Source organism: Medicago truncatula, chromosome 3, assembly GCF_003473485.1.
Source record: "Medicago truncatula cultivar Jemalong A17 chromosome 3, MtrunA17r5.0-ANR, whole genome shotgun sequence".
NCBI classification, from domain to species: domain Eukaryota; kingdom Viridiplantae; phylum Streptophyta; class Magnoliopsida; order Fabales; family Fabaceae; genus Medicago; species Medicago truncatula.
Genome location: NC_053044.1, coordinates 34611166 through 34625372, shown reverse-complemented (window position 1 = coordinate 34625372; position 14207 = coordinate 34611166). Strand labels below are relative to the sequence as shown.

The 14207-nt window shown below is 32.9% G+C and overlaps 3 protein-coding genes and 1 non-coding gene across 5 annotated transcripts; 2 read left to right on the top strand and 2 right to left on the bottom strand.

Moving 5' to 3' along the window:
• Positions 1-348: 348 nt before the first annotated feature.
• LOC11419629 (rop guanine nucleotide exchange factor 5) lies at positions 349-4494 on the top strand. Its single transcript, XM_003600760.4, has 7 exons — positions 349-1004; positions 1363-1479; positions 2225-2379; positions 2478-2552; positions 2664-2954; positions 3400-3756; positions 3850-4494. The coding sequence occupies exons 1-7, from the start codon at positions 707-709 to the stop codon at positions 4342-4344; spliced, it is 1788 nt and encodes a 595-aa protein (XP_003600808.1). The 5' UTR covers positions 349-706; the 3' UTR covers positions 4345-4494.
• Positions 4495-6310: 1816 nt separating this feature from the next.
• Positions 6311-6382, bottom strand: TRNAP-AGG (transfer RNA proline (anticodon AGG)). The gene has a single exon. It is a non-coding gene; the product is annotated as a tRNA-Pro (tRNA).
• Positions 6383-6452: 70 nt separating this feature from the next.
• LOC11406134 (uncharacterized) lies at positions 6453-7288 on the top strand. 2 transcript variants are annotated; one of them, XM_039831416.1, is made up of 2 exons: positions 6453-7119; positions 7173-7288. In XM_039831416.1, the coding sequence occupies exon 1, from the start codon at positions 6522-6524 to the stop codon at positions 7032-7034; it is 513 nt and encodes a 170-aa protein (XP_039687350.1). In that variant the 5' UTR covers positions 6453-6521; the 3' UTR covers positions 7035-7119; positions 7173-7288. The 2 variants fall into 2 exon arrangements, with proteins under 2 accessions (XP_039687350.1, XP_039687351.1); XM_039831417.1 differs by having other exon boundaries at positions 6453-7123; positions 7177-7288.
• A 2928-nt stretch (positions 7289-10216) lies between these two features.
• Positions 10217-13892, bottom strand: LOC11411356 (uncharacterized). Its single transcript, XM_003600758.4, has 6 exons — positions 13457-13892; positions 11585-11642; positions 11255-11430; positions 10810-10888; positions 10601-10661; positions 10217-10527 (listed from the first exon to the last, which is right to left on the bottom strand). Exons 1-5 carry the CDS (start codon positions 13610-13612, stop codon positions 10645-10647), a joined length of 486 nt encoding a protein of 161 aa, XP_003600806.3. The 5' UTR covers positions 13613-13892; the 3' UTR covers positions 10217-10527; positions 10601-10644.
• Between the last annotated feature and the right edge of the window lie 315 nt (positions 13893-14207).

Genomic DNA, 14207 nt, shown 5'->3' with positions numbered 1-14207 from the left:
TGGGATGCATGGATAATAATACTCCATATGTAACAAAATATAAACAAACAAATTTTAAAAATAACATATTTGATCTAAAATTTAAACAAATTTTTGTCTTTTAGAGATATTTTCACTTATATTTTGTTATCAAAGAAGTAATATTTAATATGCACCAATCTCATGAAAGTTTTGCTCCTATTATAGTTCTACCCAACTGAGAGATTAGTTTCTGTAATTGCAGAAAAAATCCGATTCATAGCAATGTCAATGAAAGTAAAGGATAAAAAAGTAATTTCAATAGCTCAACTTCTCTCCACTATATGCAATGTTCAAATTCTTTTGTATTTTATTTTATTGACATAAATTTTTGAACACACCTGCAAGTAGTGTGAGAGCCAAAAGCCATAGAGACGTTATAAGCATTTGGACCATTTTTTCAAACTTTGAAAATGAAATCAAATGAGATAGAGACTGTGTATGTGAGTGAGTGAGTGTGTCTCTCTGCACAAAGAAGAATCTCATTCTCATCTCACATTCCTTTTCCTAAAAAGCCACACGTCTTCATCATCACAAAACAACCCCCTTTCAAACATCCTTAAACAGTTAAAACCAACATCCTATATTTTTTCAAACTTGTCTCAACCCATGTTATTCTTTTTTTCCCGTTGAGTTCTAACAGACCCATTTCACCTTTTCCATTTCAAAAACTTTTCTTACCTCAAAGATGGAAACTTTATCTAAAAATTCTCAAAAGAAAAAAGATGGGTCTCGTTCTTCTTGTGTTACTGATTCAAGTGTAGAGTCTAGAACTACAAGTTTCAGTGGATCTAATTCAACCTCGTCAATTTCTACTTCAGAAGTTGAAGCTAAATCAAATGGTACTCCTCTTGGTTGGCCTATTCTAAAAGCTACACTTTCCAGCTCAAAGCGTTCATGTTCTTCTGATGACAAAGAAAACAAACACAAATCGAACATGGAAGTGGAACACACAAAATGTACAACTATGGATGTAAAAGTCTCAGGTTAGTTTTTAATTTGTGATAGTAGCTATACTCTCTAGACCGACACCTCTGATCAAAGGTGTGTCTGGTGTCAGACACTTGTTATTGTCTGATATCGACATATGTGATTACATTCAATTGATTGATTTATCAAATTATTATCGCTGTCCATGTGTTGTTGACATGTATGTTAGTGTTGTGTTCGGTGTCTATGTATGTGTCGGTCTTCATAGGTATATAACATTGTGTTTTGTTTTATTGTGTAATTAAATTGGTTGGAGTCAATAACGTGATTTGATGTTATTAAGAATATTTTTTGTTTGTTATTTTGATTTTTAAGTGCTAATTATTGGATTTGTCTTTTTTTGGATTGTAACAGATGTTGATATGATGAAGGAAAGGTTTGCAAAATTGTTGCTTGGTGAAGATATGTCAGGTTCAGGAAAAGGGGTTTGCACTGCTTTGGCAATCTCTAATGCCATTACTAATCTTTGTGGTATGTTTTACTGAGATAGATCCATATTATAGTTGAGAAATTGTTTGGTTTGTTTAAGTTGTCAAAAGCTTCAAAATTCAAAATTCTCTTTTGGTTTAAGTTACTTATGTGTGTATTTTCACTGTAGGGAGAGCTAAAAGTGATTCTAGGCACATAAAATTAATTTTGACATGTTGGACAATATCTATTTGAATTGATTAAGCTTCTAGAGTTGGTTCTGACTTGAAATTAAGATTTGTAACTTTTGATTCCAAACGTGTTTTTAACACTTGAATTTAGTGTTCAACTCATGGCTTTTTTATGACCGTAGCACTCTTATAAAGATTATGTACCAAAATACCATCCTTTTAGAATTAATAACACTACCACTCTTTTTTGATCGAGCACTATATCTACTAGTATTGGGACACGTGGCATACCAATACCGTCATGTCTAGGATGGTATTGGTGTGTCACGTGTTCCAATACTATTGGTTATAGTGTCCAATCAAAAAAAGAGTGGTGGTAATAGTGTTATTAATTTCAAAAGGATGGTACTTTGGTACATAATTTTTATAAGAGTGTTACAATAGTAAAAAAGCCTTTAACTCACTTTTACATGAATGTATTCAAACATAATCCATTCCACATTGAACTCACTTTTACAAAATCTATTCAATTGAAATCAATTTTTGTTACTGCAAAACCAAACAAATAGTAAATGGTATGATTTATTCAATTCAATTTGAAATTTATGAACATGTAGCTACTGCATTTGGGCAACTTTGGAGACTAGAACCACTACCTTGTGAGAAGAAAAAAATGTGGCAAAGAGAGATGGAATGGCTTGTTAGTGTTAGTGATCACATTGTTGAATTAATACCTTCTTGGCAAACATTTCCTGATGGAAAGAAACTTGAGGTAAATTTGGATCAAATCTTAAGTCCATTGCTGAAACTATCACTTCATATATGTGAATTATTATGATTATGATGTTTCTAATACGGTTCATTCTGCAGGTAATGACTTGCAGGCCCAGGACAGATATTTGCATCAATCTTCCAGCCCTTCGCAAACTCGATAACATGCTACTTGTGAGTATCGAATCTTGTTCTTTTGTGGCACAATAGTAGTTCTAGTCGGCAGAGACATCATTGAATGATTGCTTGCAGTTTTCAATTAATTTACATTTTCTTTTAACACAGGAAATATTAGACAGTTTCACAGCTACAGAATTTTGGTATGTTGATCAAGGAATTGTAGCCGCTGATTCAGAAGGTTCGGCCTCTTTTCGCAAGTCAATTCAGCGGCAAGAAGAGAAGTGGTGGCTCCCTGTTCCCCGTGTACCCGAAGCAGGTCTTGGTGAGAAGTCAAGAAAGAAGTTGAATCACTCTAGAGAAAGTGCAAGTCAAATTCTCAAAGCAGCTATGTCTATCAACAGCATTGCTTTGGCTGAAATGGAAGTTCCTGAGTCATATTTGGAAACCCTCCCTAAGGTCTTATTTCTAACATAAATAGTCCCTTTTCTCTATAGCCTATGCCATTTTATGACCAAGATAAACATCGATTCAGATTTACACACAGAAATCTATCTCGACCATTGATTTCATATAGAAAGACTCGGAATACATGTTCATTAATTCAATTTCAAACGATCTCAACCATTAGTTTAGATCGAATGGTTGAGGTCAGTAACTGTATGACACAATTACTGCAGGAAAATTGTTTCCGATGAATAGGTGTATGAGATCCATTACACCATTATAGACTTAGGCATACCTTGGTTATCTACACCTACATTCTTTGCAAGTGTGCGCGCGCACACATACACGATTCTTTTGCATATATATGTACAATACCTCCTGTGAAATATTCTCTTGTTAATCTTCTGTCAATTAACGACATTGTGTTGAACATTAATTTGAGTTTATCAATTTACAGAATGGAAGAACTTGCCTCGGAGATTTTATTTACCGATACATCACATCAGATCAATTCTCCTCAGAGTGCCTACTTGATTGTTTAGACCTCTCTTCTGAACATATTGCACTCGAGATTGCGAACCGCGTGGAAGCTGCTATTTATCTATGGCGTCGAAGATCTAACCACAGATCAACGCCTAATCCCAACCGTTCAACTACAAAGTCTTCATGGGGGATGGTTAAGGACTTCATGCTTGATGGGGATAAGAGAGAATTGCTAGCACATAGAGCTGAAAACATTCTAAGTTCCTTGAAGCATCGGTTCCCTGGCTTAACTCAAACTACCTTGGATACCAGCAAGATCCAATGCAACAAGGTTCCAATTCTATAGAAGTTATATATCTTATTATTTCATGATCAAATCTTATGACCTTTTTAACATTGACACATTTTACTCAAAACATTTCAGGATGTTGGAAAATCTATTCTAGAAAGCTACTCTAGAGTTTTGGAGAGCATGGCTTATAACATTATATCACGCATCGATGATTTGTTATACGTCGATGAGTTGACAAAACATTCAGATAGATTTGCATTGGTTCCTACAACGGGTAATATGGTTTCTCAGCAGATTTTGCGTCCATTTTCAGTGTCTGTCTCAGGCACTCCACACAAAGCAGCATTCGGCACACCTAAGTTTTCGCCTTCTGTGCCATTGATTAGTCCTGTAAGAGGGGAGAGAACTCCTTTCCTCCACAACAATAACAATAACAATGTCAACAACGTCAACAACATCAAACCTCAGCGTCGCGGCTTTGGTGTGAGAAGAGCTTTGTCAAATTATCTTGGTGTTGAGACTAAAACAAAGACATGTGCCAATACAACTGAGGTCAATGGTTCAAACCCAAGTAGCAAGAAAACAGAACAACCTCAAAAGGAAACATGTGCTGTGAAATTCGGTTGAGCATAAAGTCTTGTAAACATTTATCAATTTTTATTCCCCTTTCATTTGTATCCATTCACCAATATTTTATTTGGTAGTAGTTGAGAATTCAAATTCATAGTTATTATATTACTTAAATCTGAAGTAGTAGTTGGTATTTATATATTTGAATTCAAATATGTTTGAAATCATGTTCAAATGATATTTCAGCAATTAATTGGATGAAATCATATTTCCTTTTCATAGTTTAAAATAGAGTAGTATTATTTGAATGGAAAATCACCCCCTCTATAGAAAACATATACATCGTAATTTTATATGATTTTTGTTTTTATATAATTCTTTTTTTATCTCTGGATTCAACATCAACATTTATTGTATACGGTGTTCATTTTTGTGTCTATGTAACATAGCTCCTACCAATATATGCTGGTCCAGTTGGTAAGGGACTAAGATCAACTCTTTTTACAAGAACATGAGCTCAAATTCCGCTGTTGATATGAGACTTCGGTAGATATGTGATTATTTTTGTCCAACACTTTGAGTCTACGCATGGCAACGGAGCGGGGTGGGGATGAGTTTTACATTCCCCGTCCCCATACCCGATTCTCATATACTTACCCGTTACCCTACCCATATCCAACGGGAATGAGAAATTGAACCCCATCCCCGTCCCCGACGGGTTCGGGTATCCCCGCCCCATCCTCGTCCTCGCATTGAATAATTTTTTAAAATAAAAAATAGAAGTTTTTTTGAAACCCCTAGAGAAATGTTGTAATGCATTATCCAACAATATGCTCACTTTAACATTTGTTAGACTGATTGATTTAGTTGCTCCTTTCAATATCAATGTTAGTTTTTATAATACGACAATTATCAAACAAAATAACATGGCATATCAACACAATGTAGTTTTCTGCATTTGGGACGAGTTTGGGTATGAGTTCGGGGTGGATACCTATATACATGTTACCCGTCCCATACCCAAACCAAATCAAAACGGGGAAAACCCATCAATTTAAGTTTGGTTCGGGTGGTTAACCACGTGTATGGGTTTTGTTGCCATAACTATCTCCGACCATCTTACTCCTAACATCCAACTCATTATACAATATTTTCTTAAAAAAAGATGTATTAGAATGTGAGATTATTCTTAAATAACCACAAGATCAAATATAATATCTTCTTAAAATAAACATTTATCTATTAATCTTTTAATTATTTCAATACTTTGCTTTTATGTAAGTTGGACTGAAATTTATTCAATTTATTCCCATATTATGGTTCTATTTCATAAAAAATAGCAAATAATTGATAAGTTAGCTTATAGCGGATAATGATTGATTTATAAGTTAGTTTATAACTAATAGCATATAAACGAGCCGATTGAATTTGTACTCCCTCTGTTTTAATTTATAAGCAAAAAACACTAATTCACACTTATTAAGAAAACTAACACTTAGTGATTTGAGGTATAATTTTTTGTGTTCTCCTTGAAATAAGTTTTATGGAAAGATGTAAAAATAATTTTCATTGGTTAAAAATTATGGAGAAAATAAAAAGGAGAACAAATTGAATGCAATTTGCATTTAATTTTACATTGGAAAAAATGATTTGTTTGAAAAAACATAATAATGGCATAAAAGTTGGTCTTTTTTGTTTATATTTTGAGACAAAGAATATGAGATTTTTTTGCTTATATTTTAAGACGGAGGAAATAGTATTTAGTAAAATTAGAGGTTGAAGTAGTTTATAAATATGAAAAAAATTGTTATAAGCTAATGAAAATAAGCTATAATGACAATTACCAAACATATATTTTGTTTAATCATTCCACTTTAAGCCGTAACATATATTTCTTAACAAACGGACCCTATTGAATATTTGCTATAGAATGTGTGTAAAAACTTTGAAACTTGAAAGTCATCAATGCAGGCGGCATAAAAAGCCATTTTACGATGCTTGTTACATTTAAAACATTACAAAAGGGGCATTCCGAGAATTGAACTCGGGACCTCTCGCACCCTAAGCGAGAATCATACCACTAGACCAAATGCCCTTACATGCCAACATCCCCAAAAATATCCTTGTCAAACCTTAATTCCAAAACAACAACAACAACAACAACAACAACAAAAACATTCACCTAGTCAAGTCAAAACGCACCTAGTAAGGAAAACACTGAAACGCACACAAAAATGGCCCTCTCATCATCAATCACCAGCGTCCACATAACAGCCCTCGACGCAATCACAAACGTAAACTCCCTCTTCACCCTCGGCGTATTCATCGGCCTCTCCTTCAACCCAAACGACCCCTCCAACACTCTCAACACCAACCCCTCCTGCATCCCCACCACCGCCATCGCCGAAAATCTCGTCGCATTTCATGTCTACTCATTCAGCTCATTTCTCTTCTCTAGTCTCATCGCTCTTGCACTGAAACAAACTATTCGTCTTTCGAGAACTTCCTCTCATGTCGCTCATGTTAATGGATCTGTTTTGAGAGTTGGGATGCTTGTTTCTGGGATTGGATCTGTTTTGGGATGTGCGTTTCTTATGCTTGCTTTAGTGAATGTTGTGCAGATTAAACTTGGGACTGTTGCTTGTGGGAGTCAACATGCTTTGGCTGCTATTGTTCCGCTTTTTGTTTTTGTTCCCATTTCGCTTTGTGTTTATGTTACTGTTGTTGTTTATGCTTTTACTCGTTAGATTTTGATGAAATAATTGTTCAATTCAACTAGAGTGTTTTGTTTTTTTAAGCTGTATTTGTTCTTTTGAATGAATTCATGATCTCTGTAGCACCGACACCAACACATCTAATTCAAGACATGTTAGGTGTTTGACATGTGTATGTGTCTCTCTAAAATGTATATGACACTAACACTGGTTACATTAAATCATGTTGCCATCTCAAAATTTTATCTATGTATCAATTCTCAACGTTTATGTTGTGTTTGGTTTTATGTGTTAGATGTCTGTGTCTGGACTTCATAGGATATGATGTATGATTATTGCTGTTGTAAGATTTATCTATTTGTTTTGCGGACGAAAAGTTTAGGTGAGTTGGATCTTAGACAGGAATGAAGATAAGGGATGCCTAGTTTTATGGTTACAGATTACCTATCAACGAGATTTCAATGTTGATAGTTGGAGTTGAACTCATGCATTTATTGATTATGAGTCAAATCTTTGTCAACTAGAAGAAGGTTGTCTGCTACAACATTTAACATTAGGTAGGGATAATTGGAATGTTATAAAATATTGAGGGAAACATTGGATAGATATTTTAATTTGTTAATTTGGGAAAATTGGATTGGACCACTGATTTTTGAAACCTGACCAACAATTTGTTCATTTAAGTGTTTGTTGGTGATTGCTCATCTCTCCCCTATATCACATTTGTCAACATGCATTGTTGGAACTAACTTCTGGCAGTGTACTGGTAAATATACTACTACCCAAGCTAGCTTCGGATAAGATCCCGCATTTTTAGGGGGTTGATTGAGGAATCACCGTGTATGTTTGGATTCACGAAGCTCATTTACTCACGAAGAAGATGGATTATTACGAGCTATATTTGGGATTCAGGTATCCACCCACCTCAAAGGAAACTTGTTTGTGGGACTCTCAGGACTACGGTGAGCCAACACAATTTTGGCAAAAGTTACTCTGACACTGTATTAAGAAAATCGATGTGTTGTTGTGATTTTGCCGCCAATCAAAACATGCTCTCAGTGGTTGTTGATTTGATGAGCATTGATAAAATAGTAATATGTTCTGAAATGGAAGTGGTATTTTGATGATGAGATTCTTATCACTGTCAATACAAGTATGTTATATTAGAAGGGTGAAGAAAATATTTTGGCATGAGTAATGATAGGCTGGGTAACAAGTGTGGGATGGGTTTATTTGCAAATAAACTGTGGGTAGGCATTTCTCATGACTGCATTGTTCTATTTTTGTCTATCCATTGTCACATTAGTACTGGGGAAATCTGGCATTTTAAAATAGAAAGTTGATTGGAAGAGGAATATATGAAGAGTTGAAAACTAACTTGAGGTGATAAAACCATTGCTATATACTATGGGTTATACAGTTTCCACCACATTATCAACTTCTAGCAACAGCAAGTTATTAGAACATGGATTTCATTTCAATTGTGCGATTTTGACTCATTTATTCCCCTTTCTGATTTACCGGCTACATCGTTAATACATTGGTGCTTTTTGGTTAGAATATGACTTGGGGATAATAAATAAAAAGTCGGGTAAATAAGAGGGGTAAAAATCATGCAACAAAAATTAAGTGATCAAAATAAAACAATTGAAGTATACTAAGAAGTATATTTAAGCCAAAGATAACAAGTGAGACAAAGAGATAGAAGTATATGGTGTCCAAATTTCATTGTTAAATAACATAATTCATAAATAATTATGAACACTTTTTTTTTTTTTTTGAAGGAGTTATGTAACACTTTTATCACATACATTATTTATCTATGTGGTATAACGTACCCCTTCGGGAAATTGCCGAAGAATTAAACATACTAAGAATAAGAATAGCTTGAAATTTGTGTAATCCATTCTTTAAAATTTTCAAAAATATTTTTTTCAATACACCAAATCTTCTTTTAGATTCTTTAACAAGTGATCTAAATATAGTTGTTAGTCTGAACCTTTTTTTTACCTTTTACTAAAAAATGAAAGAGGAGTTTAAGGGAGGAATGAATGTTTGGTCAATTTTATTTTATTTTGTAGATAGATGAAATCATGAAATGACAAAGTCATCGTAAACTCACACACGCGAAGTGGAAGTGTCAGCCTCCCAGGGTTCGAATCCCGGCCACGACGTCTGGCCTAACAATTTTGACATTTTACCAGTTGAGTTAGGATTTATGGAACAATTTTATTTAGGTCAAATGCATCTAAAGGTCCTTTAACTTTTTCGTTTTTCCCAAAGTGATCCTTTAAGTTTCAAAAGTCTCAAACAAGTCATTTTAGTTTTTGAATCGTTTCAAACAAGTCTTATTGTAGATAGCATAGTTGGTAATTGCTTCCTTGAACTCATCTTTGGTACCAAATCTGGCTCCTAAGACCCGCTTAAAATTAGTCATCTTTTTAGGCATGGCAAATGGTGGATAATGCTCTTTGTTGCTATCATTTGAATCATCACTATCATCCTCTAAAATGATTTGTTTGAAACGATTCAAAAACTAAAAAGACTTGTTTGGGACTTTTGAAACTTAAATGACTTGTTTGAGACTTTTGAAACTTAAAGAACTACTTTAGAAAAAACAAAAAACTTAAAAGATCTGTAGATACATTTGACCTTTTATTTACTTAGAAGTTATTAGTCAAATCTAATAATTGTCAAAACTTAACTTCATGCGACGACTTTTCCAAAATCTTTGTTGAATATATGTGACCCTCCAACATTGATATACTCAAAGGTAGTTAGAAGTTACAAAGCTACTTATAGAGTTATAGTTGACATTTTTCCAACTACTTGTCGAATGGGGTTAGCAATATAACAAACTTTGTAATTGTCGTTGAACTAGTATATAAGAGACAAGGATAGAATATGTACAAGTAAATGGATGCGAACATTCTGACCTATAGATTGAGCTTTGTGAGTTGTAATTGCTCGAGACAAAATAACATATTCAGTGTAATTATATGTGTCGGTATTATGTCGGTGTTGAACACAACACATGTCCAATACCAGAACATGTCGTACTTCATAGTAATTACATTCATATTGTGCTATTTCATTTCTTCTTTAATCTTTTCATTGTGATCGTGAAACATAAACAAAAGACTACTCATTAAAAGTCAAACAGTAACCAATTATATTATATAACAGGGTCGCATGTTTATAAAACAACAACACTATAGTCTAAATACAAGGACATTTATATATATCATCCTGAAACCTTTATTTATGTATAAAATACAACACATTCGGCACGTAGTAATTATGCTATCTACTGCTGAAGGTTGTCTTTGGTACTATATATTGTAACTTATATATATTTATATGTGCGAGATGTGACAAAAAAGACCCAACACACATGTTGCTAAAATAGGTAGTTGCATTGTATGTGCTAGCTACCGTGTCTTATTTCCTTCCATAGACTAGTTAACTATCTAGAATAGAGTACTGCTTCTTCATATTTATATAGTACATTGTTCTTCCTGTAACACTGTCAACAAATTCAAATGTTAGAATATAAACTTGTGTTAATTAATTTGTTATTTAACTTCAATTTTAAATACCTTGTGTAGAGGGTGGTGTTGCATACTGTGGCAGACTTATGATGTTAGTAATAAAGGGAACCTGCACAAATTATAAACGGTAAATAATAAGTAAAAGTTCATTATTTAACGTGTGTAATTAAAATGTGTTTCACTTAGATTATTATTTTTTACTTTCTTTTGTTATTGCTTTTGCTAATGGACATTCAAACCAAAGAGAACTTTCTGACCTTTCCACCAGTTCCCTCTTGAAGCACTGCCACTATCGCTACCATTCGAATCATCATCATCATCCTTATTTTTCTTGGTCTGCAAAATTAACAAAGTACAATTAGCTTCAGCATCATTACATGTATTCTTAATTTTACAAGTCGTTTTTTTTTTATCAAGTATCTTAGTGTGACTAAAAATTCATCTCTTAAAGCGAAAAAGTGGGAAATATCCTGTGTTTCAAATCCTGACCCCTGTATATCGCAAGTATAGTTGTAGTCATATTATAAATTTTATAAGTCTTTTTTTTTATCAAGTATCTTAATGTGACTAAAAATTCATCTCTTAAAGCGAAAAAGTGGAAAATATCTAAGGTTTTGAATCCTGACCCCTCTATATCGCAATATCCTACCATCTAAGCTATGTTTACATAGTTCTTATAAAAATCTTTATAAAGAGACTCACAAAATGGGGAGTTTGAGTGGTCTTGCAGGTTGTTGGGGAATTATAATTTTCTTGACCACCATAATAGATTGAGGAACTGTAGTAATTACTGGGCTCCACTGTCTCATTCTGATAATAGGTGGTATCACTACCGGTATTCTTGTTAGCGCTATTTCCACCTTTGTTTGAGTAATTTCCTGAAAGAATCCAAATTGAAACTTTACTATATAAATCTAGACATTAAAAAGTGATATGTTTCCTTTATGTAGACAAGTTTTGAGGTTGGAATTAACTCAAGATGGCATATATATTTTGTACTCTCCATGTCAAACTAGTATATGTTTAACGAACCTGGTGCTCCATAAGTATTGGATCCCATGTCGTGCCTTGTTGAATCTCTCCATCCACCCTAAAGTTCCAAGACAGTGACAGTATATGATTAGTAACATGTCAACTAGCTATAAGAGTAATGATACTCATACACCTATGTTTTCCCAAGCATCTTAATTACTTTAAGAAATATGATTAATTCAATTGAGTAAATTGTTAATTCAATTCACTGTTAAAATTGTGATAAATTCAATTATATATTAATCACAATTTCATAATTTTCAACATAATCAAAATTAATCATATACTCAACTAAATTAATGACATTATTACATGATTAACTGAGTGTTGTAGGTGTTGAAAAATTAGGTGTCCATAAAACATTTTTGTAACTAAAATTCATAAACAAATACATGTCCCACAAATACATGCTCAATAGTTAGTAAAATATACTCATTCACAAATACATGTCCCACAAATTCATATCAACCACAAATTCATATCAACTATGATTAAACTAAATGTTAGATATATAATAAAGACGATCCATATATTCGATACCTTATAATGATATTGAGATAGACTAGTAGTTATTACAGTTTTGACCATAACTAGAATAGACACTTAGATCTTTTAGATGGAGGAAGTTTTGCGTGGTCTCAATAATTTGGACATAATATTCGACATTCACATATTTGAAAAAAAGTTAGAAAGAGAAAATAATTTAATATTACTAAAATAATTAAATGATACGTACTTCTGAGTATGTGTGTGTAGTCAAACGTTGCATCCAAACCATATTGTGTCCATATACATATTTTCCTTCCTAGATGTTAAGTTTATCTTGTTAAATTTGTCAAAAAAAAAAAAAGTTTATCTTGTTATATACATATCTTTTTTTTAGCATATTTTTCTCTTTGTATTATTACAAAAATGAAAAACATACACTGCATATAAATTTTATTTTTACTCAATAAATTAAATATAGTTAAATAAAGCTATATATATTATATGCTTTCAAAACCTTAAAGGACCAAATAAGTTGAATGAAAGAAGTATATATACAAAAGTTGAATGAAAGAAATATTACAATTTTTTTTGAAGGGATATAACAATTAGTTTTTATTTTTGACAACGGGATATTACAATTAGTTTATAAGCACACAGAAGTATATTCTAAAAAAAAAAGAAGCAATGGCGGAGTTAGCCTAATCTTTTTATGTATGGAGCTAAATTTTGTACAAGCAAAATAAACTTTATTAAAAAAAAGCGCTAAAATTATTAGGAGTATATCTACAAACAATAGTTATAAAAATAACAAACACTCTATTTTAATCTCCTCAAAAAATAAAAAAACCCTCTATTTTAATAAAACCAAAAACTCAACTCAATTTACTGATACTTAAACATTGCAACACTTGTTTTAGACCATACAACTTTTCAAATCAAAGGGCATGTTTTGGCTTGGGACAAAATATCCTTTAGCCAAATTTTATTTTTGTGTTGATCAATATAGCGTACATTTTAAGAGTAAGTTAAATAATTAACTTACAACTTGTATATACGTATATATGGTTTATACTATTTTAATTGTTTTGGGGTTGCCATGACTACCCCATAGCTATGGGAAGTGTCCCTCCCTAAATAGGGACATAGATCATCTACAATGGTTTTATGGTGTAGAACAGTTAGTTTAAGATGAAATACCAGTAGCTAGGTCAAAGTTAGAAGAACTTAGAAACAATATCTATGACATATTTCCAAAACTAATACACAATCTGAAAATATAAAATGAAAAAAATAAAAAAAAGTCTTGAAGGGACATGCATAAATGAGCAAAATATATCCATGCATGAAAAAAAATTTATATAAGGGAGAGGAAATCATGCATACAGTGGATGGAGGTGGAAAAATGGAGCTAAAGATGCTGTTGGAAGAAGATGAAGTGGTGGATGGATCCTTAGGACCAAAAAGATGATCAAAATTGGTAGGAGTGGATGAGGAAGAACCAGCTCCTCCAACTTTCTTTTTGTTGTTCTTGTTCTCCATGTCTTTTGCTACTAAAGTGTATAATTCACACTTACTATAATTTAACTATTTTTTTGAGACCTTTAACTTTGTCAACCAACGAACAAAACTGTTTATATATAAAAGAAAAGGAAAAAAAAAAGAAAAGCTAACGAACAAAACTAACGACTAAAAAAGATTGGATAAGGTTTGCATGGAAGAAGCCAACAAATTTAAAGAGATAACAATTAAGGTGAGAGAGTGCAGAAAGAGCAGAGAAAAAGAAGAGGAAAGCACGTGATCGATAAAAGATGTGTGTGTTGGAACATGTAACGTATGAAAGGGCTATTTATAAGGGAAAAATATAGGATGCTCTCTCCATGTGCTCTCACTTGTTTTCCATCCCTTTCCCCTCTCCATGACACATGCTTGTCCTAATGGGACCCACGTGGACATTATGCCTAAATCCGAATAATCATGCCACGTGTCATGATAGGTTTTCATTTCTTTGACTTCTCAAGATTTCTTTTGGACATTATACATTCATTCATGTGAAAGATTCAATACATGTTGTAATAGAAGACATGTGAGCACAATAGATGTGACACAATGAGAGTATGGGTAATTATATGGCTTA

Bases quoted from the DNA above. Each gene is read 5' to 3' on its own strand.
- LOC11406134 (XM_039831416.1), top strand. From the start codon at position 6,522: ATGGCCCTCTCATCATCAATCACCAGCGTCCACATAACAGCCCTCGAC.
- LOC11411356 (XM_003600758.4), bottom strand. From the start codon at position 13,612: ATGGAGAACAAGAACAACAAAAAGAAAGTTGGAGGAGCTGGTTCTTCC. The intron at 11,643-13,456 runs GTATGCATGATT...TTGGAACTTTAG, and splicing joins TTTTTCCACCTCCATCCACT to GGTGGATGGAGAGATTCAAC. The intron at 11,431-11,584 runs GTTCGTTAAACA...GGATTCTTTCAG, and splicing joins CAATACTTATGGAGCACCAG to GAAATTACTCAAACAAAGGT.
- LOC11419629 (XM_003600760.4), top strand. From the start codon at position 707: ATGGAAACTTTATCTAAAAATTCTCAAAAGAAAAAAGATGGGTCTCGT. The intron at 1,005-1,362 runs GTTAGTTTTTAA...GGATTGTAACAG, and splicing joins TATGGATGTAAAAGTCTCAG to ATGTTGATATGATGAAGGAA. The intron at 2,553-2,663 runs GTGAGTATCGAA...CTTTTAACACAG, and splicing joins AACTCGATAACATGCTACTT to GAAATATTAGACAGTTTCAC.